Below are 27,386 nucleotides of genomic sequence, written 5' to 3' on the forward strand. Positions count from 1 at the left end.
TGACCCCAGCGAGGGCTGGCCTCCCCTGCCCAGCTGCTGTTCTCACTGAACAGGGGGCTCAGGCCAGGCTTGGGGAGCCTGAGGGAGCCACAGGACCCAGTCCTCCAGCACCTAAGCCAGCACCCTCCAGCTGGAGGGCTGGAGCAGACGCTGCTATAGGAAGCAAGCGGAACCTCAGACAAGACAGGGCAGCTAGTTCCACCCACACGAGGGGAAGCTGCGGGCTCAGCTTCACGCCAGAGACGGGGGTGCGGCCACGAAGGGCCCCTCTGCACTCACGTGATGCCAATCTCCTTCAGGTCGCTCTCAGTGAGGGTCAGGAAGATGCGGAGGTCCACGTCCTGCTCCTCAAACAGCTGCAGGTACTTCAGACACCCAATCTGCTCCAGCAGCGTGGCGAGGTCCTGGAGGGTACAGGAGCGGGGACAGGTCAGAGGACGGGTGGCCCCGTCCGGGTGAACCCGGCCAGCCCCCAAGCTCCACAGTGGGACAGTGCTGGCGGCCCCCAGAGCCCCGGCCACCCCCTCTCTGTGCCCTCAGGCGGCATGGGTAGCCCGGAGGCTCTCTGAGCCTGTGTCTTCACTTCAGCTTGGACAGCGTCAGTTTCTTGGAGGGCGAGTCCGGTGGCCACAAACTCTCTTGGCTTTGTTAGCCTGCGACAGTGCGACATCTTAGTTTCTCCTTTACTTCTGAAGGATAGTTCTTACTTGGATACAGCATTCTGGAGGGTTTTTCTCATTCCTTGACTAGGTCATCAGATGTCCTCTAGGTCCCGTGTTTTTTTTTTTTTCCCCTTTAAAGATTTTATTTATTCATGGGGGGTGGGGGGCACCGACACAGGCCAAGGGAGAAGCAGGATCCCTGCAGGGAGCCCGATGCGGGACTCGATCCCCGGTCTCCAGGATCAGGCCCTGGGCTGAAGGCGGTGCTAAACCACTGAGCCACCCGGGCTGCCTGGTTCAGTGGTTTCTGATGGGGAATTAGCTGTCAATCTTACTGGGGTTCCTGGTGTGTAAAGACTCCTTTCGTCTCACTCCGTCCAATTCTCCTTTTGTTTCTGGACAGTTTGATTTCTTTAGGTCTAGGTGTGGATCTGCATTTAACCTACTTAGGGTTCATACAGCTGCTGCAGATTCATGTTTTTTTTTTTTTTTTTTAAAGATTTATTTATTTATTTATGAATGATAGAGAGAGAGAGGCAGAGACACAGGAGGAGGGAGAAGCAGGCTCCATGCCGGGAGCCCGACGTGGGACTCGATCCCGGGACTCCAGGATCACAGCTTGTGCCAAAGGCAGGCGCTAAACTCGATCCCTGAGCCACCCAGGGATCCCCAGATTCATGTTTTTTATCAAATCTGGGAAGGTCTATTTCTGAAACATTTTTTTGCCCTTCTCTACACCTCTCCCTCTGGACAACATTATGCATATGCTAGCTGCTTGATGGTGTCTCACGGGTTTCTGTTCATTCTTCTCAGATGGGATAATCTCAACTGACTGACATCAAGTTTGTGGGTCCTTCCGCATCCTCCAGCTGCTTTTGGGCCCTCTCGTGCCACGATGGTTTCAGTCATTGTACTTTTCATCTATAGAATCTGTTTGGTTTGTTTTTATTTCTATCACTTTATTGATATTCTCTATCCAGACAGGGTTTCCTTGGGCTCACTGAACATATTTGAAAAAGCCGGTCTAGTCTGTGTCCAGGAAGTCCCACAGCTGGCCTTCCTCGGGCACTGCTTCTGTTATTTGACTTTTTACAGTCGACAGCCATACCTCCTTGTTTCTTTGTACATCTTGTCATTTCGTTGAAAATTGGACATTTTAAAGATTTTTAAGTAATCTCTACATCTAAAAGGGGGCTTGAACTTACAAGCTCAAGTTCAAGAGTCACATGTTCCACCAAATGAGCCAGCCAGGCACCCCCAAAACAATTCTCCTCCTCCACAGTCTGTTGCTGCTGCTTGTTAAAGAAGTTATTTATTTAGTGCCTTTTCTATAAGTCTGTGTTCTCCCTCACGTGTGGCCACAGAAGTCTCTCCTTGGCTAGCTTAGTGGTCAGCTAAGGACTGGACAGATTTCCTTAAACACCTGAGACTAGTCAGTCTCCCTTCTCTGCCGAGTAACTCTGTAGGCTTCAGGGGGCACATCTTTAACACTCAGCCAGATAGATGACAGTCCTTCCCTTAGCCTTTACTTGCTGCTTGCTAGAGTCTCAGGGTTCACACAGATGTATTTTCAACTCTTTCTTGACCATACACAGAACACAGCCTTGAGCAAGTGTGTGGCCTCCCAGGTTCCTAGGATTATGTCAGAGCTTTACAAAGCTCCTATGGACATCTCACTTCCCTACTTCTTCCTTTTAAGCTTTGTGGTTAATCTTATTTGCCCCAACTATGATCCAACACCTCAGGCAGCTGCAAAGTTAAAACACGTGCCTATAATTATTTTCAACACACAGATTCCAAGGAGAGGGCTTTTGTTATACTGGGTAGACAGGCTCTCAGTCAAATCAAATACAGTTTTGTAAGCATGGTCTCCTAGGAAAACCTCAGATGCATCCAATAATGCCAATTCTTTGAGAATGAAACAGTGAAAGAACCCAGCTCCATTCTGCTCCTCCAGCGGCTGTCACAGCTTCCCTGGCACTGGAGTGAGGATGGGACTAAGGCAAGTTAACTATAAGGTTTACAGTTCTTACTGATTCAGCCACTTCTCTTAAACATTTCCAGCTTGCTCCAAGCCTTTGGTTTATTCAGAGTTTTCAAAAAATTATTCTGACCATTTCTGCCAGGTTTTTTATTGCCTTTAATAAAGGGGCAAATTTTCAAAGGTTCTGACTCTGCCATTTTCCTTAACCTACTTTCTGAAACAGCCTTAAGATCCCACCACCACCACCCACTCTCCCATCAACATGTGTTTAAGGAAATGAAAGGTGTAGCTGTTCACTGAGCCGGGAACATAGGCAGTGGACAGAGCTCCCTGGAGGGGCCACAAGGAGAAGCCAAGAAGCCAGCAAAAGTGGAGGGGCTTAGTGAACAGCAGAGCTGTGACTTTAACAAATAAATGGTAAAAAATTACTTCTTTCATCTTTGTACCACTTATGCCCACAGAGGGCAGGAGAACTCAATAAACAGTTGAGCTGCCATGCCGCACCTGCAATCCCCGAGAAGCTGGTTAGCCAGAGCGACCCAAAATGAAGAAGGCAGACATGGCAATTTCCATTACATGCCACTTTATCTCTGCTTCAGATGCATCTTGTCACTGACTTCTGAAAGCAGCTCTGTAAGACTGGTTCTGTTTTTCTCCTCCCCAGGCTCAGGGACGCTGAGTCAAGTATGGAAACCAAGGGGAGAGATAGGTCCCTCCTATGGAAAGCGATGAAACAGAAAGCCTGCAACTGGCACTTCTAGCCTTTAGGAATCCTCTCAGCCCAAGTAGCTTCCATAGATCATAGATCATTGGGGAAAAACCATGACCACAGCTTTCTCTGAATCCTGCTGACCCACCAGAAGTATACAGTAAAGGCCTCGTGAAGCATGAAGAGTGTCCTCTTTCTCACTGGGTAACTGCCAGTTTCACAGACGGCCTTACCTGGGGTCCTGAATAGGGAGACCTCTCTGTCTGAGGAATGCATCCTGGGGAACAGGCTGCCCCAGAAGTCCCAGTGCTGGTAGGCCACTGGTTGTCACTGTTGCTGTAACGATTCTTGGTCTTCATATAACTTTTAGTTTGCTTGCGAACTGAACTTTTACAGGCATGATCTGAATCCTGTGGTGAGAAAGATGTCTGAAGTTAACACTAAGGGGCCCAGAGCTAAAGTAGCTGCATCCACTCTATTCTCTGCCACAAAACTGTTGCTGTGAAACTGCCCCACCAGCCACACAGAGGCTTCCCTGGTGACTTGCACTGTGGTCTATGTGGCCCCGATCCAAGCACCGCTCACGGAGGGTGGCCAAGGACTGTGTGTGACATGCACGAGGTACCTGTCACCAAACTTGCCCTCTCGAAGAGGGGCACAACACCCAGAAAGGGGAGGGAGGTGGGAGATCAAGAAAAGAGAAGCTTCACCTCATTGCTCTCCAGAGAGGCCTCACTGCTGATTCCTGGGGCTCTCGTCAGGCCCTCACTGCTGCTGCTGCGCCTCACGGCCCCCAGGTTGGCACAGAAGGCGTGCTCTTCTGCCAAGGGGAAGACAAGCGCACCTGACCCCAGGTCTCAGTGGCGAGGACTCCCCAGAGCCTGCACCTACTGCATTCGTCAATATTCAACAGCTCACTGCACTCTTCTGTTGCGGGCCCTCCTGCCCCAACACGGGACGGGAGTTCTGCCTGTTTTCTTCACTGATCTACAGCAGTGCCTGGCACACCGGGCACTCAGTAAACAGCTAGTGAATAAATGATACATGTAACACAACAGACATTTCCCTGAGGGCTTACCGGTCCAGGAGCCAACCTTGTTTGGAACGACTCCCCCACATCCTGCACCCATGCGCCGTGGGCCAGAAGCTGCACCTCAGCAGTCTCCAATCCAGGTCCCTCTGGAGCCTGCCCCCTAGCCCCTGTTCTCCAGCGGTGGGGGGGGGCTCCCAAGACCCGGGCTCCCGCTGTGGGGGTAAAGGGCTGGGGCATGGGCGGGCAGGACACACATACCCCGGCTGCTGCTGCTGCTGCTGTCCCCATCCCGGTCGTTGATGGGGGATGTGACATCCCTGTAGCAGAGGCCCCCCACATCCAGTGGGTTCTCATCGCTGCTGTGGAAGGTGACATAGCCCTGTGGAGGCACCTGCTCTGTGGACAGAGTGGGGGACATAAACCCACATGAGCACAAGAGGGGCAGCCGATTCCTCCTTCCAAATTCAACTGCCCCAGAGGAATTTTGGCAGGAGGGAAGGCTGGGACTTAGGCATCGGATCTAACTGGCCGTCACCCCATCTGCTCGCACAGCAACCTGAGCACACGCACACGGTCTGCAGGTGAGGAAAAGGACTCTGAGGGGCGTGGAGACCAGTCTGTGTCCCACAGCAAGGGCCCAGGGGTCAGGACTAGCACCCAGTCTGACCCGGCGCCCCCACATCACACCATGCTGTTGCTTTTCCAAGTGGACAAAGCAGGAAACGGTTAGCTGGATTGGCAGATTCCTGAGCCCAAGGAAAACCAGACCACTAAGTGTTCCTTGTAGCTGGCAACATCTCACACACCAGCCCCCGTGCTCCCTGTGACTTCTCACAGAGACTTCGAGGGGCGCTGCTCCTCGGGTCAGTCAACCCCAGCCAGAGAGACCTGGCTGGGCAGAGGGAGGTGGGTGGCCCTGGGCTAAAATGAACAGCAGTAACACCAAGTGACATAACCTCCGAACTTATCTGCCTGCAAGAGAAAGGGAGAAAAGACACACCGGGGGATTTAATTCCAGCTTTGTCCCTGCCTCCCCCACAGAAAGTACATTTATTTGCATAAAAGAGACTGGCTGGTGGCCTCACGTGGAACTTATTTTCTTCTTTATACCTTTCTGAAGTTATCAAGATTTACGATCAGCATATGCTATTTATCATTCAAAAATTTTTTTCGTTGCTGGCAAAGAGAACATATGCGTATATAGAGAATTTAAATATCACAAGGTATAAGAGGAAAACCAAAAATATGAAATGGCGCAACTAAGGGACAATTAGCATGATTCTTTGGTGAATGTTTTTTCTGCCGCTGTGGGGCATAAAAAGACGTGTATAAATGGGCTTTGACCAGATTATTTTGGTAACTTGAATGAACTCCATTTTTAAAAGCAGCTGTTGTACAGCAACGCAAGTGAATGACCCCCCTCACCCTGGGTAGACCTGTCCTTCCTTCGCCCCCGCCATGCCTCAGGTGGGACAAGCAGCACGGACTCCTCACAAGAGACAGATCTGCCACTCAAAATAGAGCCACCCGGCCGAGTGCCCCAGAGCTACGTGCTTACAACCATGCTCTCACCCTGCAGCAGCCTGCCCACAGCTGGGGGGCAGCTTCCCCAGTGGCCCAGGGAGCCCACCCCTCTGTGGCTGATGGGAAAAGGTAGGCCTGGAGCTCCTAACCCAGCTAAGATTCCTTCCAAGGGTCATGGGAAGGAATCAAGTTACTTGTATACTCTTGAATAAAGCACGGTCTCCTCTAACTGGGAAAGTTGGTTTCTTTTGCTTTTCTTTTCTTTTTTTAGGTTTTACTTAATTATGACAGCGAGAAAGTGTACCAGCAGGTGGAGGGGCAGAGGGAGGAGAAGACTCTGCTGAGTAGGGAGCCCAAGATGGGGCTTGATTCTAGGACCCCAAGGATCATGACCTGAGCCAAAGGTAAACACTCAACTGACTGAGCCACCAAGAGGCCCCTGGGAAAGTCAGTTTCTAAGCCCAGGGGTACTTGCTCACGAGATGGGCCCATCCACCCGGCTTGCTAGACGGCAGGATTGACCCAGCCACTAATGAGTGACAGATGTCAAAGAGAATGTAACATACCTAACACTGATCATTTGGTCAGGCCAGGGTAAGAGTGTTGGCACCCCCTGCACTCCCCAAGCGCACTGCACTCAATGTGAAGTGCTGACAATAGGAGAACAAACTCACTTCTAGCCCACCACCAAGTGTACCATCCGACAATTCTCAAGTCCAGCATGTTGAGAAAAGAGAGCAACAACTGCCCGAGACACATCCAACTCCAGCTGGAGATGGGGACAGAGACCAGACCTCAACATTTTCCCTGCACTAGCTGACCTACCACATGATGAATGAAATTGCAGCTTTGATATATTTCCACTGCTAGAGGAAAAGTTCTATTTGCAACATGACCCGTGGAAAGGAAAACCAAAGGATGAACCAGAAGCTAGCCAGTGATTGTCTTTCAATCTCTGTAATCAATTCTTTTTTTTAAGATTTATTTATTTATTCATGAGAGACACACACACACACAGAGGCAGAGACACAGGCAGAGGGAGAAGCAGGCTCCCTGTGGGAAACTTGAAGTGGAACTCGATCCCAGGACCCTGGATCACGACCTGAGCCAAAGGCAGATGCCCAACCACTGAGCCACCCAGGTGCCCCCCACCCCATAATCAATTCTTAATCCGTGAGCTGCAGCCCCCACCCAGTAGCCCACATTTCAGAAGCCGAGGACTGTTCAGTCCCCATCAAGGCCACATCTCAGGGAGCACTGCCGAAGAGCCAGCAGGACGTGGGAGCACTCACCACAGCAAGGCTGCTGGATCTTGCCTCCAAGTCCGATAGCTGTGATCCTGGCCAAGGCTCGGGGCCCCTCATGGATGCTGAGGCCCTTTTTCCGATAGAGCTTCTGTCTCTGGGGAACAGGGCAGGATTCATCCGAAGAGCTTAGATCTTCAAATTTTTCTGCAGGCCAAACACCAGAATTAAGATATTTTGTTCAGTGATGGACTAATTTACTAATCCTCATAGTACATGGGAATGAAATCATCATAATTGTCTTTCTCATATTAAGAAGAAAAAAAAATATGTTTCCCAGGACCTCACTAGAAAGAAATGCCATAAGGAGCCAGTCCACTGCTCAGATGGGCCACGGGGAGATCTGGGGAGAAAGCAAGCTTACTAAGCATGAGTCTCAATTGAAAAAGGTTGTCATGAGTGGAGAGTCTTAATTCTTATTCTTCTCTTTGCCTGGCTTCCAGAACTTTTCATAACTAGTATGTATATTTAAAAAAAGAAATAAATTTTGTTCTAAGTTGAGATGGTAAGTAAGATCTGTCTCCTCATAGACATATGGCAACATCAGTCACAGCTTCTTAACAACTGTGTGTTCTCCACCTACACTTCCTGGGAAACAAGGGGCATATGCCAGCTGTGGGCCGGGCCTGGGGAAGCACTTTACATCGCCACCTGTCATAGCCTAAGAGCTTACAGTGCGCTCACAGCTGTTACCATCTTATAGCTTTTCACAGTTTTCCTTATTTCATCATACCTGGAAGGCAAAATTTGTGAATATATTTGTATAAGGCTCCCATCTGATGAGGCCTTGTTCTCCTGCTGGTACACTGTGGCTCAGACTCTGAAGGTGCCTCTCCTCCCACCGCCCCCTTGTGAGCTGAGTCCATCACAAATAATCCCGAGGCCAGGAAGGGGTCAGGCTATGGAGGGGGAGCAGCTCACTGGCAGGAACCGACAGTTCAGGTCAGTGACTGCCTGCGAGCGAGGGAGTGACTGACCCAGGGTCCAAATGCCACCAGTGACCCTGGGCCACCTATCCTCTCTATTCCCTACTCAGCTTGCTCCCATGTGCTCAGGGATCTACTGGGAGGAGACTGTGGTCCTGCCCAGGCAGAAGATGGAGGAGTTGTCAAGAATAAAAGGACAAGGGGGGGGGGGGCAGGTAACCAAGGCAAAGGCAACTCCACAAATCAGAACCTCCCAGCACATCCTCTCACACCTGACGAGTCAGCAATAGCCATACGGGAACACTAAGTAAAATACTGGCAAATAGAATCCAACACCACACTAAGAAAACGATACACCACGTGGGATTTATATCAGGAATGTAAAGTTGCGTTATTAGAAAATCCACTAATGGGGATCCCTGGGTGGCGCAGCGGTTTAGCGCCTGTCTTTGGCCCAGGGCGCGATCCTGGAGACCCGGGATCGAATCCCACATCGGGCTCCCGGTGCATGGAGCCTGCTTCTCCCTCTGCCTGTGTCTCTGCCTCTCTCTCTCTCTCTCTCTGTGACTATCATAAATAAATAAAAATTAAAAAAAAAAAGAGAAAATCCACTAATGCACTAATGTACTCTGTTGATAGAGCTAAGGAGAAAATTAACAACCATCTCCATAGATGCAGATAAAGCCTTTGACAAAATTCTACACGTATTCCTGTAAAAAACACTCTGAAATACAGAAAATGCCAGATACCTTCTTAATGACGGAACACATGCACACCTCACCCTTAGCGCCAGCGTCCCAGCTAAGACAGCATCTCTGCCAGGGTCACGTGAATGCCCCGTCCCCAACATGCTCGGCACCTTAGGAGAAGTATTAGCCAGTGCAACTAAAGGAAAGAAATCAGAGGTAGGAAAAGAAAGAAGCAGTAAATCTATGTCTATGGGCAGACTGTATGGTAGCCTATCTGGAAAACCCTGGAGAATCAGTAAACGCCATGAAAGAATGCAGTAGAGCAGAATATGAAAGTGGCAAGCTGACGCCAGTAGCCTTCACATCACAGACAACAGGCAGGCAGAGGATGTGAAGGCAGCGGAACCGCATTTACAACAGCCACAAAGAAAGACGCTTAGGAAGAAAAAAACAAGTTATAGGCACAACGTCTAGAGGAAAATTTTTAAACCTTCCAGCAGACACAAAAGTACACTTGAACAAGACATCCCTTGTGGCCACAGAGGACGAGTCCACAGCATAAAGGGGTAGCTGATTTATAAATCTGCCAGTCTCCAGAACACAGTTTCTAAGCAGCTAGACCGGGTGATGTCGACGTTCACCAGCAGTACTAGCTAACACCGAAAAGGGACAGATGCAGGGGGACTGGCCTCACCAGACAGTCCAACGTGCCACAAAAAGGCTCTGCAAACTGAGCACAGAGTGGGTCCGGTGAGTGGACTGGGGAAGAAAGACCTGGGGAAGAGAAGAGCAAGGCCAGAAACGGACTTGGGCACAGAGGGAAATTCAGACTACATGACAAAGACAGCCTCTCAGATCACTAGGTCAAAGATGGACTGGTAAATAATTTAATGAAGCCAGGACAATAGAGAAGCCATCTGAAAACAACCCCTCACACCACACGTGAAACTAAAGTACAAAGGGATCAGAGATTTAAATGTAAAAAAATGAAACCATGGAAGCACCAGAAGAAAATGGGCAAATTCTTGTATAACTAGGGCATGGGGAAAGATCAGTGACCCCAAATCTAAAGGCAATAAAAGACTGATGAATTTGACTATAAAAAATTAAAATATTTTGTATGGCAATAAGTACAGCAAGCAAAGTCAAATAACCACCACCCTGAGCAATCCCCTTTGGGAGGTGGACATCCCACCTCCCCATGGGTGCCACCTGTGCACACCTTCAGCCTGGAAGGCACACTCTACGTCCTAACGTGTATCTCTCCTAGGGGACCAGTGAGCCTCAACCCTGACTGTGCAGTGGAGTCACGGGGGAGGCAGAGGTCTGCTGGCGAGGCTGCGGGGAGGCCACCTCTAAAGCCTGCAGGGGCGTCCTCCTCTCCCAGCAGCAGAAGGCACAGCGGCGCAGAAGCAGGTACCTGGGCTCCGATAGAGGTTCTTGGGCAGAGAAGGTGAGTGAGCATCTATCAACCCGACGATCTTCATGTGTCCATACTGCTTGGCCAGCATCCGGGCTGTGGCCCCACTGTGGTCTCTTGTGTCCACTCGGACTCCCTGTGAAATGTCATGAAAGTTCAAGAGCTGGGAACTCTCATTCCCTGGACGCGGACTCTGGACCCCAGCTAAGAAGTGCAGGGAGGGGGCTCCTCACGGCCCAGGAAACCTCACATCTGCGTGAGAAAGAGGCAAAAGCCTCGTCTCCTTAAGGACGAGGTGGGGGGCACTGGGGAGGGGCTTGTGGGCAGCTCCCCAGCCTCGGCGCCAGGCCGGCAGCTAGCTAAGGGAGAGGCAGGCACACTGCAGGCCGCCAGGGCCAGAGCCCAGCCTTCACCCCTTGCAGGCCCGCCTCGCTCCATTTCTCTCCACACAAAGAACACTGAAGACAAAAGATTCACTAGAGAAGCCACCTTTAAAACTCATAACCATGAGGAGAGCACCATCCTTTTGAAGAAGAGTCCGGTAATTTTTATCCAAAGCCCTAAAATGTACTTATAGTATTCAGCACAAACATTCCATTTCTGTGACTCTCTCCTAAGGAAATAACCCCAAATAACAGAGAAAGCTTTTATGACACAGGTGTTTAGTAGAACATATCTACAATAACGAAAACCTGGAGACCGTGTCAATGGGGCTGGAGCCAGCCAGGCTACTGCCATAAATGCTGGTGTTTACAGATAACTGGTATAACCAAGTTCCTAAAAGGACCGTAATATGTGTCTTTATGACATGTAAGGTATAAGGTGTCCTTATGAGGAAGAGAAGACGACGCGGATATATGGGGGAAACAGTATGTGAAGCATGCGAAGACAGGTGGAGACTGGAGTGACGCATCCACAAGGCAAGAACCACCAGGAGCCAACAGTTCAAAGCCTCTGGACGGAGTGTGGCCCCACTGATAACCTTGGTTCTAGACTTCTGGCATCCACAACTGTGAGAAAATAAATTTCTGTGTTTTAAGCCCAACTTTATGGTTAATTGTTAAAAGTAGCGGGAAACTAATGTACCCACTGACGTGTGAATGGCTACATAAACTAAGGCATATCATTACTATAAAGGACTGGATCAGAAAGAATGAGGCAGGTTTCTTTGTACTGATGTGGCAATGCCTGTGATGTTTTGCTAACATTTAAAGACACACTACAGGGATCCCTGGGTGGCTTAACGGTTTAGCACCTGTCTTCGGCCTGGGGAGTGATCCTGGAGTCCCGGGATTGAGTCCCACATCGGGCTCCCTGCATGGAGCCTGCTTCTCCCTCTGTCTGTGTCTCTGCCTCATTCTCTCTCTCTGTATGTGTCTCATGAAGATATAAATAAAATATTTTTTAAAAGGCGGGGGGGATGCCTGGGTGGCTCAGCGGTCTGGCGCCTGCCTTAGACTCAGGACGTGATCCTAGAGTCCTGGGATCGAGTCCCATGTCAGGCTCCCTGCATGGAGCCTGCTTCTCCCTCTGCCTCTGCCTCTCTCTCTCTCTCTCTCTCTCTATGTCTCATGAATAAATAAATAAATAATCTTAAAAAAAAAGGCACACTGCAGAAGTAGATGTAACCCATTTATGTAGCAGGATTCCATTTCTGTAGAAAACTACTCATAGTTGTTAATATTGGGGGAAGAGAGGCAGTATAAGAAAACTTAGAAGTTTTTTTTTTTTTTTAATTTTTATTTATTTATGATAGTCACACAGAGAGAGAGAGAGAGGCCGAGACACAGGCAGAGGGAGAAGCAGGCTCCATGCACCGGGAGCCCGACGTGGAATTCAATCCCAGGTCTCCAGGATCGCGCCCTGGGCCAAAGGCAGGCACCAAACCACTGCGCTACCCAGGGATCCCCACTTAGAAGTTTTTTAATGCTTATTTCTAAATTTTTGGTTGATTAGCATCTAAATTTTATTGTTTGGCTTTTTTTAAGCCTGTAGGTTATATTACTTTCATAGGGTTTTTTTAAATATGTTTTTTCATGAAAATATTTACACTGTACAAGTACACCTCAGAGACACTGCAGGTTCAGTTCCAGACCCCACAATAAAGTGAATACTGCAATAAAACAGGACAAATGAATGTTTTTGGTTTCCCAGTGTATAGAAGTTATATTTATACTCTACTGCAGTCTATTAAGTGTACAGCAGCATTATGTCTAAAAAAAACAATACCTATACCTTAAAGAAATAAAATACTTTATTGGGGCGCCTGCCTGGCTGTCAGTAAAGCATGAACTCAGGGTCGAGTTCAAGCCCCATGTTCAGCATACAGCTTAAAAAAAATTAACTTTATTGCTAAAAAATGCTATCATCTGACATTTCAGCAAGTCACAATCACAGATCACCACCTGGGTGGCTCAGGTGGGTTAGGCCATGATTGGCTCAGGCCATGATTCCAGGGTCCTAGGATCAAGCCCCAGTCTGGGCTCCCTGCTCGGTGGGGAGTCTGTTTCTTCCTCTGTCCCTCCCCCCGCTCATATGCTCTCTTTGTCTGCTCTCTCTCTCAAATAAATAAATTCCTTTTTTTTTTTTTTTTAAAGATTTTTTTTTAAATTTTTTTATTTATTTATGATAGTCACAGAGAGAGAGAGAGAGAGGCAGAGACACAGGCAGAGGGAGAAGCAGGCTCCATGCACCAGGGAGCCCGACGTGGGATTCGATCCCGGGTCTCCAGGATCGCGCCCTGGGCCAAAGGCAGGCACCAAACCGCTGCGCCACCCAGGGATCCCTCAAATAAATAAATTCTTTAAAAAAATATGACAATAATGAAAAGGTTTGAACTATGGCAAGAATTACCAAAATGAGACACAGAGATGCAGAGTGAGTGAATGCTGTTGGAAAAATGGTACCCGCAGACTTGCTCGACGCAGGGTCTCCACAAACCTTCCACCTGTAAAAAGCGCAGTATCTGTGAAATGCAATAAAGTGAAGCACAATAAAATGAGGGGTGCCTGTCCACATTCAAAAGTTATAGGACTTCCCCACAATATCACCATTATTAAGGATTTAAGATAACTTATATTTTAAAATATTCTTCAGAACTTACTTGTATACACTTTTACAGATTCATGGAAAGGCGCAATGAATTTATTAAATCACTGTTTAAAAAGCTCTATAAAAAGGAAAAAATTTGTAACTATGAGAGGTGACAGATGTTGACTAGACTTACTGTGGTATTCTTTACACAATGTAAGGAAAATGCAAATCATTATGTTGTGTACCTTAAACTTATACAATGATATATGTCAACTGTATTCAAGAAGCCTAGAAAAGGGGATCCCTGGGTGGCTCAGTGTTTTAGCGCCGCCTTAGGCCCAGGGCGTGATCCTGAAGTCCTGGGATCAAGTCCCACATCAGGCTCCCTGCATGGAGCCTGCTTCTGCCTCTGCCTATGTCTGCCTCTCTCTCTCTGTGTCTCTCATAAATAAGTAAATAACATCTTAAAAAAAAAAAAGCCTAGAAAAAATATTTTTAAAAGATTAAAAAAAAGGGCAGCCCCAGTGGCGCAGCGGTTTAGCGCCGCCTGCAGCCCAGGGTGTGATCCTGGAGACCCCGGGATCGAGTCCCACATTGGGCTCCCTGCATGGAGCCTGCTTCTCCCTCTGCCTGTGTCTCTGTCTCTCTCTCTAGCTGTGTCTCTATGAATAAATAAATAAAATCTTAAAAAAAAAAAAAAAAAAAAAAGATTAAAAAAAAAGGACCATGATACAAAACTGTACCTATATTACAGCAGCAGCAAAACATGACAAAACAAAAATGTATACAACACTGGAAGCAAATGTGCCCACACTGTTAATATAATATCTAAGCAGTAAGAAAGGGGGATTTTCCCATCTTCTTAATCTTCTATATTCTCTAAACTTTCTACCATGAGCATGCTTACTTTGAAGGTAGAAAAGACAATAATCTTTCTATTTTAAAAGCTTCAACCAAGCAGTCTGGGGTTTGATAGGGACCACCGGGTCTCAGTGCTCCGGAGGGCAAACCGGCAAACATTACACATACCCTTTGACTCAGCAATTCCACTTTTAGGGATTTAACCTTCAGAAATAACTAAAGACATACACTGACATTTAGTATCTTCCCATCAGCAGTTAGTATCATGGGAGCCAAGAACCTAAAATCAGGAATTAATGAAATAAGAGAGAACGCATTTCTAAAGTGGAATTGTATCCCCCCATTTATATGACAGGCCCAAGTGTATGTTTATTTGTTTTTTTTAAGATTTAATTAATTTATTTGACAGAGAGAGAGAGAGAGAGAGCACACACCAGTGCACAAGCAGGGGGAGTGGCAGGCAGAGAGGGAGAAACAGGCACTGAGCTGAGAGCCCGATGAGGGACTTGATCCCAGGACCCTGGGAACATGACCTGAGCCAAAGGCAGACGCTTAACCATATGAGCCCCCCCCAAGTGTATGTATTAACATGGATGGGGGTGCACAGGACATCGATGAGAAAAAAAAAAAAAGCATATTACAAAACATTTTGTATAACAGGATTCCACTTTGATTTAAAATATCTGTTAAAAGGGATCCCTGGGTGGCACAGCGGTTTGGCGCCTGCCTTTGGCCCGGGGCACGATCCTGGAGACCCGGGATCGAATCCCACGTCGGGCTCCCTGCATGGAGCCTGCTTCTCCCTCTGCCTGGGTCTCTGCCTCTCTGTCTCTCTCTGTGTGGCTATCATGAATAAATAAATAAAATCTTAAAAAAAAAAAAATCTGTTAAAAAACCAGGAGGATACCAGACAAGGTGTTAACATGTGCTATCTCTGGGTGGTGGGATTATGAATAGTTTGTGGCTTTCTTTTTGCTTCATTGTACTTTCTAATTCTTTTATAGCAGAGATATATCACTGTATAATAAATATTTACTTATGCACTCTTTTCCCCTATTTAGAAAACCTATGATCAACTGACAATTTTGGTTAAGCCTGTGCAGAAGGTGATTATCACACATCCCTCTGAAAGGGAAAAAACTGCATTTTTACAAGATCTTAACGGAGTTTTACTTTCTATAGTACCCCACTTTCAAGAGCTCTGGTTAGAAATCAGCTCTGAAGCCTTCAGCCTTCAAAGATCATTTCTAGAGGGGTCTGAAAGGGGAGACTGAATGAAGGCAGTCAAAAGGCATAAATTTGGGCAGCCTGGGTGACACAGCAATTTAGCGCCACCTGCAGCTGAGGGCATGATCCTGGAGACCCGGGATCGAGTCCCATGTCAAGCTCTCTGTACGGTGCCTGCTTCTCCCTCTGCCTGTGTCTCTGTCTCTCTCTCTCTCTCTCTGTCTCTATGAATAAATAAATAAAATCTTTAAAAAAAAAAGGCATAAATTTCCAGTTGCAAGATACAACATGATGACCGCAGTAAACATTGCCATGTGATAAATACAGAAGTGGTTCAGAGAGTAAATCCTGAATTCTCCTCACAAGGAAACAATCTACATCTGTGTCTGTGACGGACACGCACCGGATGTGTGATAATCACTACACAACACATGTAAGTGAAATCAGTTCGCTGCACTCTCAATGTACAGAGATGTCTGTCAGTTATATCTCGAGAAAACTGGATGGTGGGGGAGGGAGGAATTTCTAGTTTCAGTTTGGGAGAAAGAACCTAAAGGTTTCAAGCAGAGCAAACACCACCATCTTTTACTGTCATCTGTTAAGTTCAGAAGACTCAACCTTATAGTTAAAGGGGGAAAAAAGCAGGGGCACCTGGGTGGCTCGGTTGAGCATCCAACTTCTGATTTCAGCTCAGGTCGTGATCTCTCGTGTCATGAGATCAAGCCCCATGTTGAGCTCTGCACTCAGCAGTGAGTCTGCTTGAGATTCTCTCTCTCTCTCCCTCTGCCCCTACCCACATGTGCTTCTTTCTCTCTCTAAAATAAATAATTATTAAAGGCGGGGGGGGGGCAGTAATACCATTTCTTAGTGAGTCAATGAGGAAGCAAACAGAACCAAGAACAAGGTCCCTGAGGTGAGGGAAGAAAATACTAGAATTTCTGTTCATTCATCCTTCACATTTTTTTTCCTTCCTATTTTATAATGTACATAACATAAAACTCATTCCGACAGGAGAGCTTGATCAAAGCTTTGGAGACCGTGGCCCAAGGGGATGACAGACACACTCATCACATGGAGGCCAGACCATCAGCTCAGCTCTCCCCTAAGAGACCTAATCATGCCCAGATCATCCTGCCTCCATGGAACTGCCAGAGCTTGGCCCCACCAGGAAGAAGAGAATGGGGTGCAAGGGAGGCAGCTACAGCCCTCTCCTGCCCTTGCAGAGCACAGGGTGCCCAGCCTCCTGCAGCTCTCTGTCTCTGGGAATGGCACCAGGCTCGGAAGACCAGTGGATCCAGCCCTCTGGCCCCCTAAGGTCTAGCCCTGACTGAGCAGGAGGAAATCTGCAGGAAATGAGGAGCAGAGGAGCATCCATGCACAGCTAGCCACACGGCCTCCCCAGCAGTGGACGGACGTGGCCCATCATCCACACACTCCCAGCCACACCTGCCACCCACTCCCCCCAACGCCCACCCCGAAGCAATCATAGCAAACTGTCCAACACCTTCGATTCCTGATTAGTGCTGCAGGGAGATCTCAGAGTTGGTTTCCTGAATTTGATCACTGTATGTCATCACAAAAGAGAAAATTGTTTTTGGGAAATACACACTAAAAGTATTTAGGGAGGAAGAGGGCATTATGTAGGCAACTTACTATCCAAATAAAGACAGAAGAAAATGAGATGAAATGATAATATTCGGGGAGTTGAGCAAAAGTATGCAAATTGTTGGTATTATTTTGATATTTCTTTAAGTCTGAAATTATTCCAAAATTTTAAAAATTTTCCAAAAGAAATCCAATATAAGGCAGCCCCGGTGGCTCAGCGGTTTAGTGCCGCCTTCAGCCCAGGGCCTGATCCTGGAGACCCAGGATTGAGGCCCAAGTCAGGCTCCCTGCATGGAGCCTGCTTCTCCCTCTACCTGTGTCTCTGTGTCTCTGCCTCCCTCCCTCTCTCCCTTTCTCTCTCTTTCTCTCTCTCTCTGTCTCTCATGAATAAATAAATACAATCTTAAAAAAATAAATTAAAATTCTAGGGGCACATGGGTGGCTCAGTCAGTTAAGTATCCAATGTCTTGATTTTGGCTCAGGTAATGATTCCAGGGTCAAGAGACTGAGTACACTAAGTGGAGTCTGCTTAAGATTCTTTCTCTCAAAAAAAAAAAAAAAAAAAAAAAAAAAGATTCTTTCTCTCCCTCCCACCCATGCTCTCAAATAAATAAATCATAAATAAATAAATAAATAAAATTCTAAACTCAGAAGCAGAGGTTATGCTTTTAACAGAGTTGAGCTCTTACCTATCTATTCTCGACCCTATGTGAGGTCTTAGGGGTGCTTGGTCCAAGTAAGTAGAATTACTTCAAAGAATAATTATTTGCACCAAAGGAGAACAAATGACTAAGTAAATGAAATGATGCTCAACCTCACCAGAAATCAGGCAAAGGCAAAAATCAATAGGAGACAGCTCATCTGATACCAGGTACCAAGTGTTATTGAGAGTGTGGGAGAAGAGAGCTATCAGTATATAAATCAGGATGACTATGGAGGAAAGTAAGCTAAGACTCACCCACCCTACACACCAAAATTTCTGCTTTGATTCAGAATACATCCTGATTTCTTTTAAATTCCTTCACACACACTTGAGAAGACAAGTTAAAATGGGAACCGCAGCCCTGTCAGGAATAGCAAAGTGGATACAACTTGATACACTAAAAGAGGAATGGATAAATATAAAAGACTCAAACATTCAATGCACAGAGTGCTGTCAAAATGAGTGAACTATGCCCCATGCATCAGCACTGTGCTGAGTGACACATACAGTCTGACATGTTATTTACATAAATCTTTAAAATAGGGACGCCTGGGTGGCTTAGCAGTTGAGTGCCTGACTTTGGCTCAGGGCCTGGATCCCGGATTCCCGAGATCGAGTCCCACATTGGGCTGCTTGCATGGAGCCTGCTTCTCCCTCTGCCTGCCCCTCTGCCTCTCTTTCTGTGTCTCTCATGAATAAATAAAATCTTTAAAATATATAAAACCTGTGCATTCCTTAAGGACACACAGTATGTGATGAAAGCATAAAATCAGGGCCAGGAAAGCTGCAGATCAACATCTGTTTAGGGGTCACTTTGGGATCGTGTGGGTTGCATTAGTATTATCTTCTATACATTGAAAGTACTTCAAATTTAAAATTCATAATTCTTGCTGCTGTGGAAAGCATAAGTTGGTACAATTTGCTCTTCAGATGGCAAGTGGGTAACCCTATGTTAAGACTGCACTTACACTCCACACAAAATTCTACCTTCAGTACTGAAGTGGACAGAGGTGGTCACACCCGTGTGCAGAGATGTATATGCAGAAAGTCTCCGCAGCACTGTGTGTGACAGCCAGTGGCTGACAATGACTTATTTCCATCTGCAGACCACTGTTAAATCTCTGATTCGTCCCTACATGGAAGTGCTGTGCAGCCACGAAAAAGAGAGAGAAAAGAGATTAACATACACGAATATAGAACAATCTCCCCAACAGACAGTTAAAAAAAAAAAAAGAAAGAAAGTAAAAGCGAGCTGGGGAGTAGCTGTGGGGTGAGATTGGGAGATCAAGGCAAAGCGGGCAGGCAGGCCCTGTGCCCCTTCAGTCTTGAGCCTAGTTTTACCATGTGAGGGTACCATTCCCAAATTCTTTCTCTTTTTCTTTCTCTTAGAGTCTATGACCAGGCATATTGCTTCATTTATGTATCTACTTAGAGAGAGAGAGAGAGAGCGCGCACACACACGGGGTGGGATGGGGAGAGGGGGAAAGAAAGTATCAAGCGGGCTCACGGAGCCTGGTGCGGGGTTCAATCTCACCACCCTGAGATCATGACCTGAGTGGAAACCAAGTCAGACACTTAACTGACTGAGCCGCCCAGGAGCCCTCCAAATTCTTTTTTCAAAGAAAGATAGCATGTTAACATTTTATTATGCTTAACTATCCAATAAACTGACTCCCCAAAATACAGACAGATCATAATATAAGCATAAATGGCCAATAATGTATTCGTAGTTTAAATGTTCAACCTCACTAATAAGTACAAACCAAAATGAGATGCCACTTTTCTCCCATCACACTGGCAAAGACTTAAGACAACTAACTTCCAGAGCTTGGTAAAACATGAAAAAGTGGGCATATTACTGGGTGGAGGGAAGGCAAGAGACAACTTTTCCAGTGGGAATTTGTTAGGACTTACTATTTCTCCCATTGAACTTTTTAATGTCTTTAAGATATAATTCACATACCATGCAATTCAGACTCACAGTGTATAATTCGATGGCATGCAACCATCACCACAGTCAACTTCAGAACACTTTCCTCACTCTAAAAAGAAATCCTGTACCTCTTAACCACCACCCTCTCCCCAATATTTCCAACTCTCATCATCCCTTCCCACCCCATCCTCTGCTGCCAGCCCTAGGCCACCATTAATCTGCTTTCTATCTCTACAGATTTGCTTATTCAGGACACTTTGTATAAAGAGAACCATATCATATGGGGTCCTTTGTGTCTAGCTTCTACCACTGAGCATCATATTTTCAAGATTCTTCCATATTGTAGGTGTTGGAACTCCATTCCTTTTTATGGCTGAATAATATTCCATTGCGTGGAGAGACCACATTTCACCTATCCATCTGTCAGTTATTGGACATGTGGGTTTCCATCTCTTGGCTACTGCGAATAACACTGTTGTGGATATTTGTAAGGTTTTGTGTGGACCTATTTTCAGTTCTCTCAGGTATATACCTAGGAGAATGGCTGGGTTATATAGTAGCTTTATGTTTAACTATTTGAGAAACTGTCAGTCTGTCTTCCAAAGAGGCTCCATCATTTTACACTCCCACCAGCAGTGTGTGAGGGTTTCAACCTCTCCACCTCCTCACCCACTCTTATTACTATCCTTTCATATTACAGACGCCCCTAGTAGTTTTGATTTGCATTTCCCACATGACTAATGATGTCAAGCATTTCTTCATGTGCTTATTGGCCATCTAAAAATTATCTCTGAAGAAATGTCTACTCAGATCCTTTTTCCTTTTTTTTTTTTTTTAAGATTTATTTATTCACGAGAGACATGGGGGGAGAGAGAGAGAGAGAGAGGCAGAGACACAGGCAGAGGGAGAAGCAGGCTCTATGCAGTGAGCCCGACATGGGACTCAATCCCGGGTCTCCAGGATCACACCCTGGGCCCAAGGCAGGCGGTAAACCGCTGAGCCACCCAGGGATCCCCACCATTTTTAAATTGTCTTTTTATTAGGGCCTGTTAAATGTAACAAGTGAACACTAGCAATCCCTCCTATAGAGATACGGTATACCAGCATGCATGCTGAAGCTGCCCCTACAGAGACAAGTCCCTGGAGCACTGTTTATAACTGTATAATGTCAGAAACCTAAATTTCGAATAAGGAACTGACTAAATTATGGCTCGGACTATACATAGGATACCCTATAAGGAAAAAAAAACCCATGGCATATTAAGCAATTTTCCAAAAGCTGGAGAAAATAAATACACAGTAGAATCCCACTCATGTTTGCACCTGTCTAGATAGACCTTCCTATGCAGAGAAGTCTTGGGCTGTCTCTTTATCAAACCACATGCACATCTTGGGGAGGAACAGGGGGTGGTTGAAAAGGAAGGAAAATCTCAGCATTCTTACTCTACATCATGTTTTTAAGTCATGGATCATAAGTGTTATTTACTTTTTAAAATATATTTTCATATTTTTCAAATAATAGCATCTTCAAAATTATGACAGGAAAGGTGTCTATTTTTACTCACCACTGTATCCCTGAGCGCCACTCAACACTTGGCATCAGTAGATACAATGAAAATGTGCTGAATAAATGAAGAGCAGCTATTTCTATGCAGTAGAAAATTCTGTTTTAGCTCATACTTCAGGGACAGGATTCCTCACCTGCTGTGACTAAATTTTAAGGTAATAAACAGGGTCACTTACATGATTAAGGAAATACTGCACAATTATTTCATGGCCAGCAGCAGCTGCTTCCATCAAAGGAGTAAATCCATATACCGGCTCCCTGCAAGAGAGAGGCCAGGCCAGACTATTAGTGGAGAAGAGAGCTTTCCTGCTGCAGACCAAAACCAAGCTGGCCTGTCACCCATCCCTAAGCGTCGAGGTCTCCCTCTTGCCAGAAACAGGAAGAAATGTTCACATCAACACATCAGCTTCATAAATTCTTCTGATTCTACCATCAGCTCTAGTCTTTTCCTAAAGACAATCTGTCTCTTTTTTTTTTTTTTAATTTTTATTTATTTATGATAGTCACACACACAAAGAAAGAGAGAGAGAGAGAGAGAGAGAGAGAGAGAGAGAGGCAGAGACACAGGCAGAGGGAGAAGCAGGCTCCATGCACCGGGAGCCCGATGTGGGATTCGATCCCAGGTCTCCAGGATCGCGCCCTGGGCCAAAGGCAGGCACTAAACCGCTGCGCCACCCAGGGATCCCGACAAGCTGTCTCTTGATCTTCACTCCTTCTAAGCTTCTTCCACCTGCCATCTCTTAAATCTCCATTTTAATTACAAGCAAAAAAGCAGCTGTTGCCTTTCACTGAGCACTGAAAGCCAGTGTCTCCTGTCCACCTATCCAGATCCAATCTTTTGACTTCAGTATCTTCCAGGAATCCTCCCAAAAGCTCCAAGAATAACCATCTACCTTGTCCTTACTTTGCCTAGTATCCAATACTTATTTTTGTGCTTGGTTCCGATTCACTCAGCGCTGTCTGCAGATGCCTCCTGACCCTCACTTCTCTCACGCTGGTCTAAAAAACAGGAACCAGGCTAAATCCTGGGCTGCATCCAGGCTAAGACACACCATTTTCACATTTTCACCTCTCTGAAGTCAGAAATTATCTTAAAATCCATAGGCAAGTGGCATTTTATTTTTTTTATTTTTATTTTTTTAAAGATTGTATTTATTCATGAGACACACAGAGAGATACAGAGATAGATAGAAAGAGAGAGAGAGAAAGGCAGACACAGGCAGAGGGAGAAGCAGGCTCCATGCAGGGATCCCGATGTGGGACTCGAGCCCGGGGCTCCAGGATCACGCCCTGGGCTGAAGGTGGTGCTAAACTGCTAAGCCAACCTGGGATCCCTGGCAAGTGGCATTTTAATCAGTGACATTTCTTTCTCAGTGGCATGTGAAACTCCGGTGCATCTTACAAGGGATGATTTCCCCCCAGGGTGTGCACTGTGCCAGCTGGATACTGGGTTGGTACTCGCTGTGTTGAATGGGGATTATTGTCGTGACACACTTTAGACAACACCCCTTCCAGCTTATAAAACTCATGACTGCTTTCAAAGCATCACCTCATTCGATATAGACAAAAGGCCATAAGGAAAAAGGAATTAGCATTTAATGCACGTCAATCAAATGCCATTCACTATGCCAGGCTGTGATATATGACAGAACGTGTAATTCCCTAACAATTCCATGACATACGTATTGCTATCCCCAGTTTTCAGATAAAGAATATGTGGCTCAGGGCACTGAAAGTGCTGCATCTAGTGTCCCCTGACAGATGCAGGAAAAAGCTGGGACTATCCCCAAGCTTACCACACCTGGCCCGGGCAGACCTGTTCCCTCTGCCCGAGGCAGGGGCTACCCTGCACTCTGGCCCATGGCTGCCTCCCCAGCTGCCCTCCTCAGAGTCAGAGAGACCACTAAAGACCTGGTAATCACCTCACGTTGGCATTTGCTCCACTGTCCAACAGGAACTTGACCATCTGCTGGTGCCCAGCGCTGGTGCAGTGGAAGAGGGCAGTCCAGCCTTGAATGTCCTTCATTTCCAGCTCAGCACCTTGCTTCAAGAAAACACAGAATGCTCGTTACAGCCTCAGCTCCCGTGTGTGGGGCAGGTGCCCTCCAGGCTGTCGCACTGCAAGAACCAAAATGATTACTCAAGCATGCATCCATACACACACTATGGTTACAATGGTTCACAGCTCCACCAGAGCAGCCAGGAGCCCCTCACGTTTCTGGGCCTAAGTCCCCTCATAGCTCACCTGGAGGAGAAAGTAGGCGATGCTCTCATTGCCACAGCTGGAAGCCAGCATCAGTGGAGTCTGCCCTTCTGGGGTCGGCACATTCACGCTCACCCCCGCCTCAAGCAGCAGGTGCACAATGGTATCATGTCCAATGTAGGAGGCATACATCAGTGGGGTCCAGCCACCACCATTCTTCTTATTCAAATCTAACTCTCTCCTAAACAAACGCAAGATATGCTAGATGTGTCCAACCATCTCACATGTGAGGTTTACCAAAGCCAGCAGTGAGGCTGAACCAAGAGACAAAGTGGGAAATACAGCCAGAAGCAGAAGTTACCTGACACCCTGGACGTCACAGGGGAGGGGAGGCAGGTGGGAAAACCGTTGTTTGCTGTACAGCTGCCTCTGAAAAGTCCTCAGAGCTGTCATCTTCCCCCAATTGCCCATTATCATCGGCCCCTCCTCCTACCCCTAGGCCAGCAATTCTTTCCTACCCCCAGCTACACAGATGCTCCTCAACCAGGGGTAGTTTTTGCCCCCCAGGAGACATTTGGCACAGTGTAGAGACATTACAGGTTGTCACAACTGGGGAAGGAAAACCTACTGGCATTTGGGGGTGGAGGCCAGGGATGTGGCTAACCAGCCTACACACACAGGTCCCCAAAAGAGAAGGATCTGGCTCAGACTGTCAGGAGTGCCAGAGTCAAGTAAGTGACCTGGAGCCTTGACTGTCTTCTACCAACAGACCAGAATCTGCTTTTCTGGGGCTGAATGGAAAGGGGAAGGGATTCAGAGAATGGACAATACTTCTCCCTTGTCACCTCATCCTACAGAAACATTCCTGGAAAATCATTGACCAGAGGATCCTATCTTTCTCATTGATTTCCATCAAAATTCTGGAAAAGCGTTTCCCACAGGAAAAACAAACAAACGTGGGTTTCCCAGCCTAGAGTCTGGGGTTTGGGGTTGTGGTATGGAAAGCACATCCACTTCCAGGTGGTCATGTCCCACAGCCTTTCCTCAGGCACAATCCCTGCCTCCAGTAGAGGCAACAAGTGGCCATCGATCACAGTCTGTGCCTCTCAAAGGTACGCACACAGGAAGCTACACCCACCAGACAATTATTTTTCATCCACTGACAACTTCTATTGACTTTGGGATGACCATGCAGCCATTCCAGAAGGTCCTTATCCCAGGAAAGAGTGGCAGCCACTGGTTGGGAAAGTGCACAGAGGCCCGTTCATTCTGGCCACATGAGGTCCACTGATGGGGTGCTCATTCCACTTGGAGAAGGGCCAAGTCCCTGGTAGAGCATCTCTGAGGCTCTGACATATCCAATTGGGCCCAATCCTCCTTCCGATGCCTCCTCTCCCCTCAAATCCCCGGTCTATGCTTACTGTGGGCAAGCCTTGGTGCCAGCTAGGGCCACAATCCCAACCAGGGCACAAATACTTCCCCTCTGCCCTGGGGAGCCATTCTGGACTGTGGATTTAAAAGGCACACCCAGGGATCCCTGGGTGGCGCAGTGGTTTAGCGCCTGCCTTTGGCCCAGGGCACGATCCTGGAGACCTGGGATCGAATCCCACGTCGGGCTCTCGGTGCATGGAGCCTGCTTCTCCCTCTGCCTGTGTCTCTGCCTCTCTCTCTCTCTTTCTCTCTCTGTGTGACTATCATAAATAAATAAAAATTAAAAAAAAAAAAGGCACACCCAAAGGTTTAAAACGCCCAACAATGTCAGAGGAATAGAGTTGTAACTGGGAATGTGCTGCCTGTGTACCCAGCTACACATTCCTAAGGCCCCTGATACAGGAGTATGACAGATTATTCCTTACTACAGAGTTGCACTTGTACTCAATTGGCCAGATATTTATAAGTGATGGCTAAGACGTGGGAACCAGAAACATGAGGCTTAAACAAAGCTTTGGTTTGGCTCCCTAGGAACTGAAAAAGGTATGGACGCAGATGGCTTCTCCAAGTTATCAATGAAACACTGAAACAAGGAGATAGGTAGGTGTAAGGGGGGTGGAGGTGAAGAGATTGGTCCTTTTCCCAAAACTACATTAGCATATGTATAAGACTGCAGGTGGCAATCCCCAGAGGAAGATGAAACCCCCCCCACCTCCTCCTCCTCCTCTATGGTAGAAGCTAGAAGGGAGAGGAAGGCATGAGAGATAAAAACGACCCTTCTTGGGAAAGAAGGCCACAGGACCTCACTTTCTAACTTTATTTTAGTTTTGTTTGAACATTTCTGCAATTCGTAAAAACCATAGGGAAAGAAGGCCACAGGACCTCACTTTCTAACTTTATTTTAGTTTTGTTTGAACATTTCTGCAATTCGTAAAAACCATAAAATGACTCTAAAGAAAGCCTGAAATGTTTCAGAAGCCCATGAAAAAAAATGTAAATCATCTCTTCGGAGGAATAAAAACTGACCTATTATGTCCTGCATAAATCATTACTGACAACTGAGACACGGGGATTGACTGATGCGTATGAAATGTCTACGACTGTGTGCGAGGCCCCATTAGCTTACTGACAGCTCTACTTGAGATCTGAAGCCACAGAGACGGCACTCAAAATCTAAGCAGAAGGAACATTTCCTAAGATCTCTTACCGCTGCACACATTCCTTCACCACTTCATACTGGCCGATGGAAGCAGCTGTGTGAAGATCCAAGGGGACGGCCAGCTCCTCCCGGCTGACCTGAGCACCCAGCCCATGCCACATGGACAAGCTGCGGTTCAGGAGTTCTGGCTCACTGGCTTCATCGCTGAGCTCCGACATCACTGTGGAGGGAGACCCAGGGGTTAGGTCTTTCCTTCCTGGTGGCTTCAGGGAGTGAAACAGGATGGTCACACTCCTACCTGCAGGAGGCAGCTATGTCACTATCCTAGCAAACTGTCAATGCAATCAACTCCTGGGACAGACTTAGAAAAATTTCACTGGGGAACCTGGGTGGCTCAGTCAGTAAAGCATCTGCTTTCAGCTCAGGTCATGATTTTAGGGTCCTGGGATCAAGCCCCTCATCGAGCTCGCTGCTCAGCACAGAGTCTTGTTTCTCCCTCTCCCTCTGACCTTCCTTCCCACTTGTGCACGCTCTTTAGTCTCAAATAAAATCTTTAAAAAAGTGAAAGAGGGATCCCTGGGTGGCGCAGCGGTTTAGCGCCTGCCTTTGGCCCGGGGCGTGATCCTGGAGACCCGGGATCGAATCCCACGTCGGGCTCCCGGTGCATGGATCCTGCTTCTCCCTCTGCCTATGTCTCTGCTTCTCTCTCTCTCTGTGTGACTATAATAAATAAATAAAAATTTATTTATTTATTTATTTATTTATTTATTTTTTTATTTATGATAGTTACAGAGAGAGAGAGAGAGAGGCAGAGACACAGGCAGAGGGAGAAGCAGGCTCCATGCACCGGGAGCCCGATGTGGGACTCGATCCCGGGTCTCCAGGATCGCGCCCTGGGCCAAAGGCAGGCGCCAAACCGCTGCGCCACCCAGGGATCCCAAAAATTTATTTTTTTTAAATATTATTTATTTATTTATTAGAGAGACACACACACACACACACAGAGACAGGCAGAGGGAGAAGCAGGCTCCATGCAGGGAGCCTGATGTGGGACTTGACCCCAGGTCTCCAGGATCACGCCCTGGGCTGAAGGCAGCGCTAAACCGCTAAGCCACCGGGGCTTCCCAATAAATAAAAATTTAAAGAAAAAAATTTTAAAAAAGTGAAAGAAAAAGAAAGAGAGGAAAAAAAAGAAAATCTTCATGATATAAGTACAGGTTTAGGCAGTTCCATCTTGCTGATACTAATGAGACTGTCAGCAGACAGAAAAAGAGGAGTACATATGGGGAGTCACACACTGCGCTGTGTACTTGCCTCCATTACTCCTCAGGCCCCAGTCCTGCAAAGGGAATTCTCCACAACTCAGGAAGGCCGACAACCTCTTGGATGGGCAGTCAAGAAATGCTAATTGGG

The 27,386-nt window shown here is 47.0% G+C and overlaps 1 protein-coding gene and 1 long non-coding RNA gene across 10 annotated transcripts in view; one reads left to right on the forward strand and one right to left on the reverse strand.

Moving 5' to 3' along the window:
- The window catches only part of ANKS3 (ankyrin repeat and sterile alpha motif domain containing 3), a 32,449-nt gene that overhangs the window by 2,580 nt on the left and 2,483 nt on the right, over positions 1–27,386 (reverse strand). For 6 of the 9 annotated variants that reach the window (XM_072835613.1, XM_072835612.1, XM_072835614.1 and 3 more), the window contains exons 2-11: positions 26,022–26,193; positions 23,426–23,624; positions 23,103–23,224; positions 21,357–21,438; positions 10,252–10,387; positions 7,205–7,363; positions 4,647–4,784; positions 4,066–4,175; positions 3,589–3,765; positions 280–404 (exon numbers count right to left, since the gene is read on the reverse strand). In XM_072835613.1, coding sequence (XP_072691714.1) covers positions 280–404; positions 3,589–3,765; positions 4,066–4,175; positions 4,647–4,784; positions 7,205–7,363; positions 10,252–10,387; positions 21,357–21,438; positions 23,103–23,224; positions 23,426–23,624; positions 26,022–26,191 — 1,418 coding nt within the window. In that variant the 5' untranslated portion in view covers positions 26,192–26,193. Of the gene's footprint in view, positions 1–279; positions 405–3,588; positions 3,766–4,065; positions 4,176–4,646; positions 4,785–7,204; positions 7,364–10,251; positions 10,388–13,104; positions 13,199–21,356; positions 21,439–23,102; positions 23,225–23,425; positions 23,625–26,021; positions 26,194–27,386 lie in introns of those variants that run through there. The other 3 variants (XM_072835617.1, XM_072835618.1, XM_072835619.1) reach the window with 3 other exon arrangements.
- Positions 117–7,717, forward strand: LOC140638392 (uncharacterized). The gene is made up of 2 exons (XR_012035454.1): positions 117–6,041; positions 6,184–7,717. It is a non-coding gene; the product is annotated as an uncharacterized lncRNA (long non-coding RNA).

Source organism: Canis lupus, chromosome 8 (assembly GCF_048164855.1).
Source record: "Canis lupus baileyi chromosome 8, mCanLup2.hap1, whole genome shotgun sequence".
Lineage (NCBI taxonomy): Eukaryota > Metazoa > Chordata > Mammalia > Carnivora > Canidae > Canis > Canis lupus.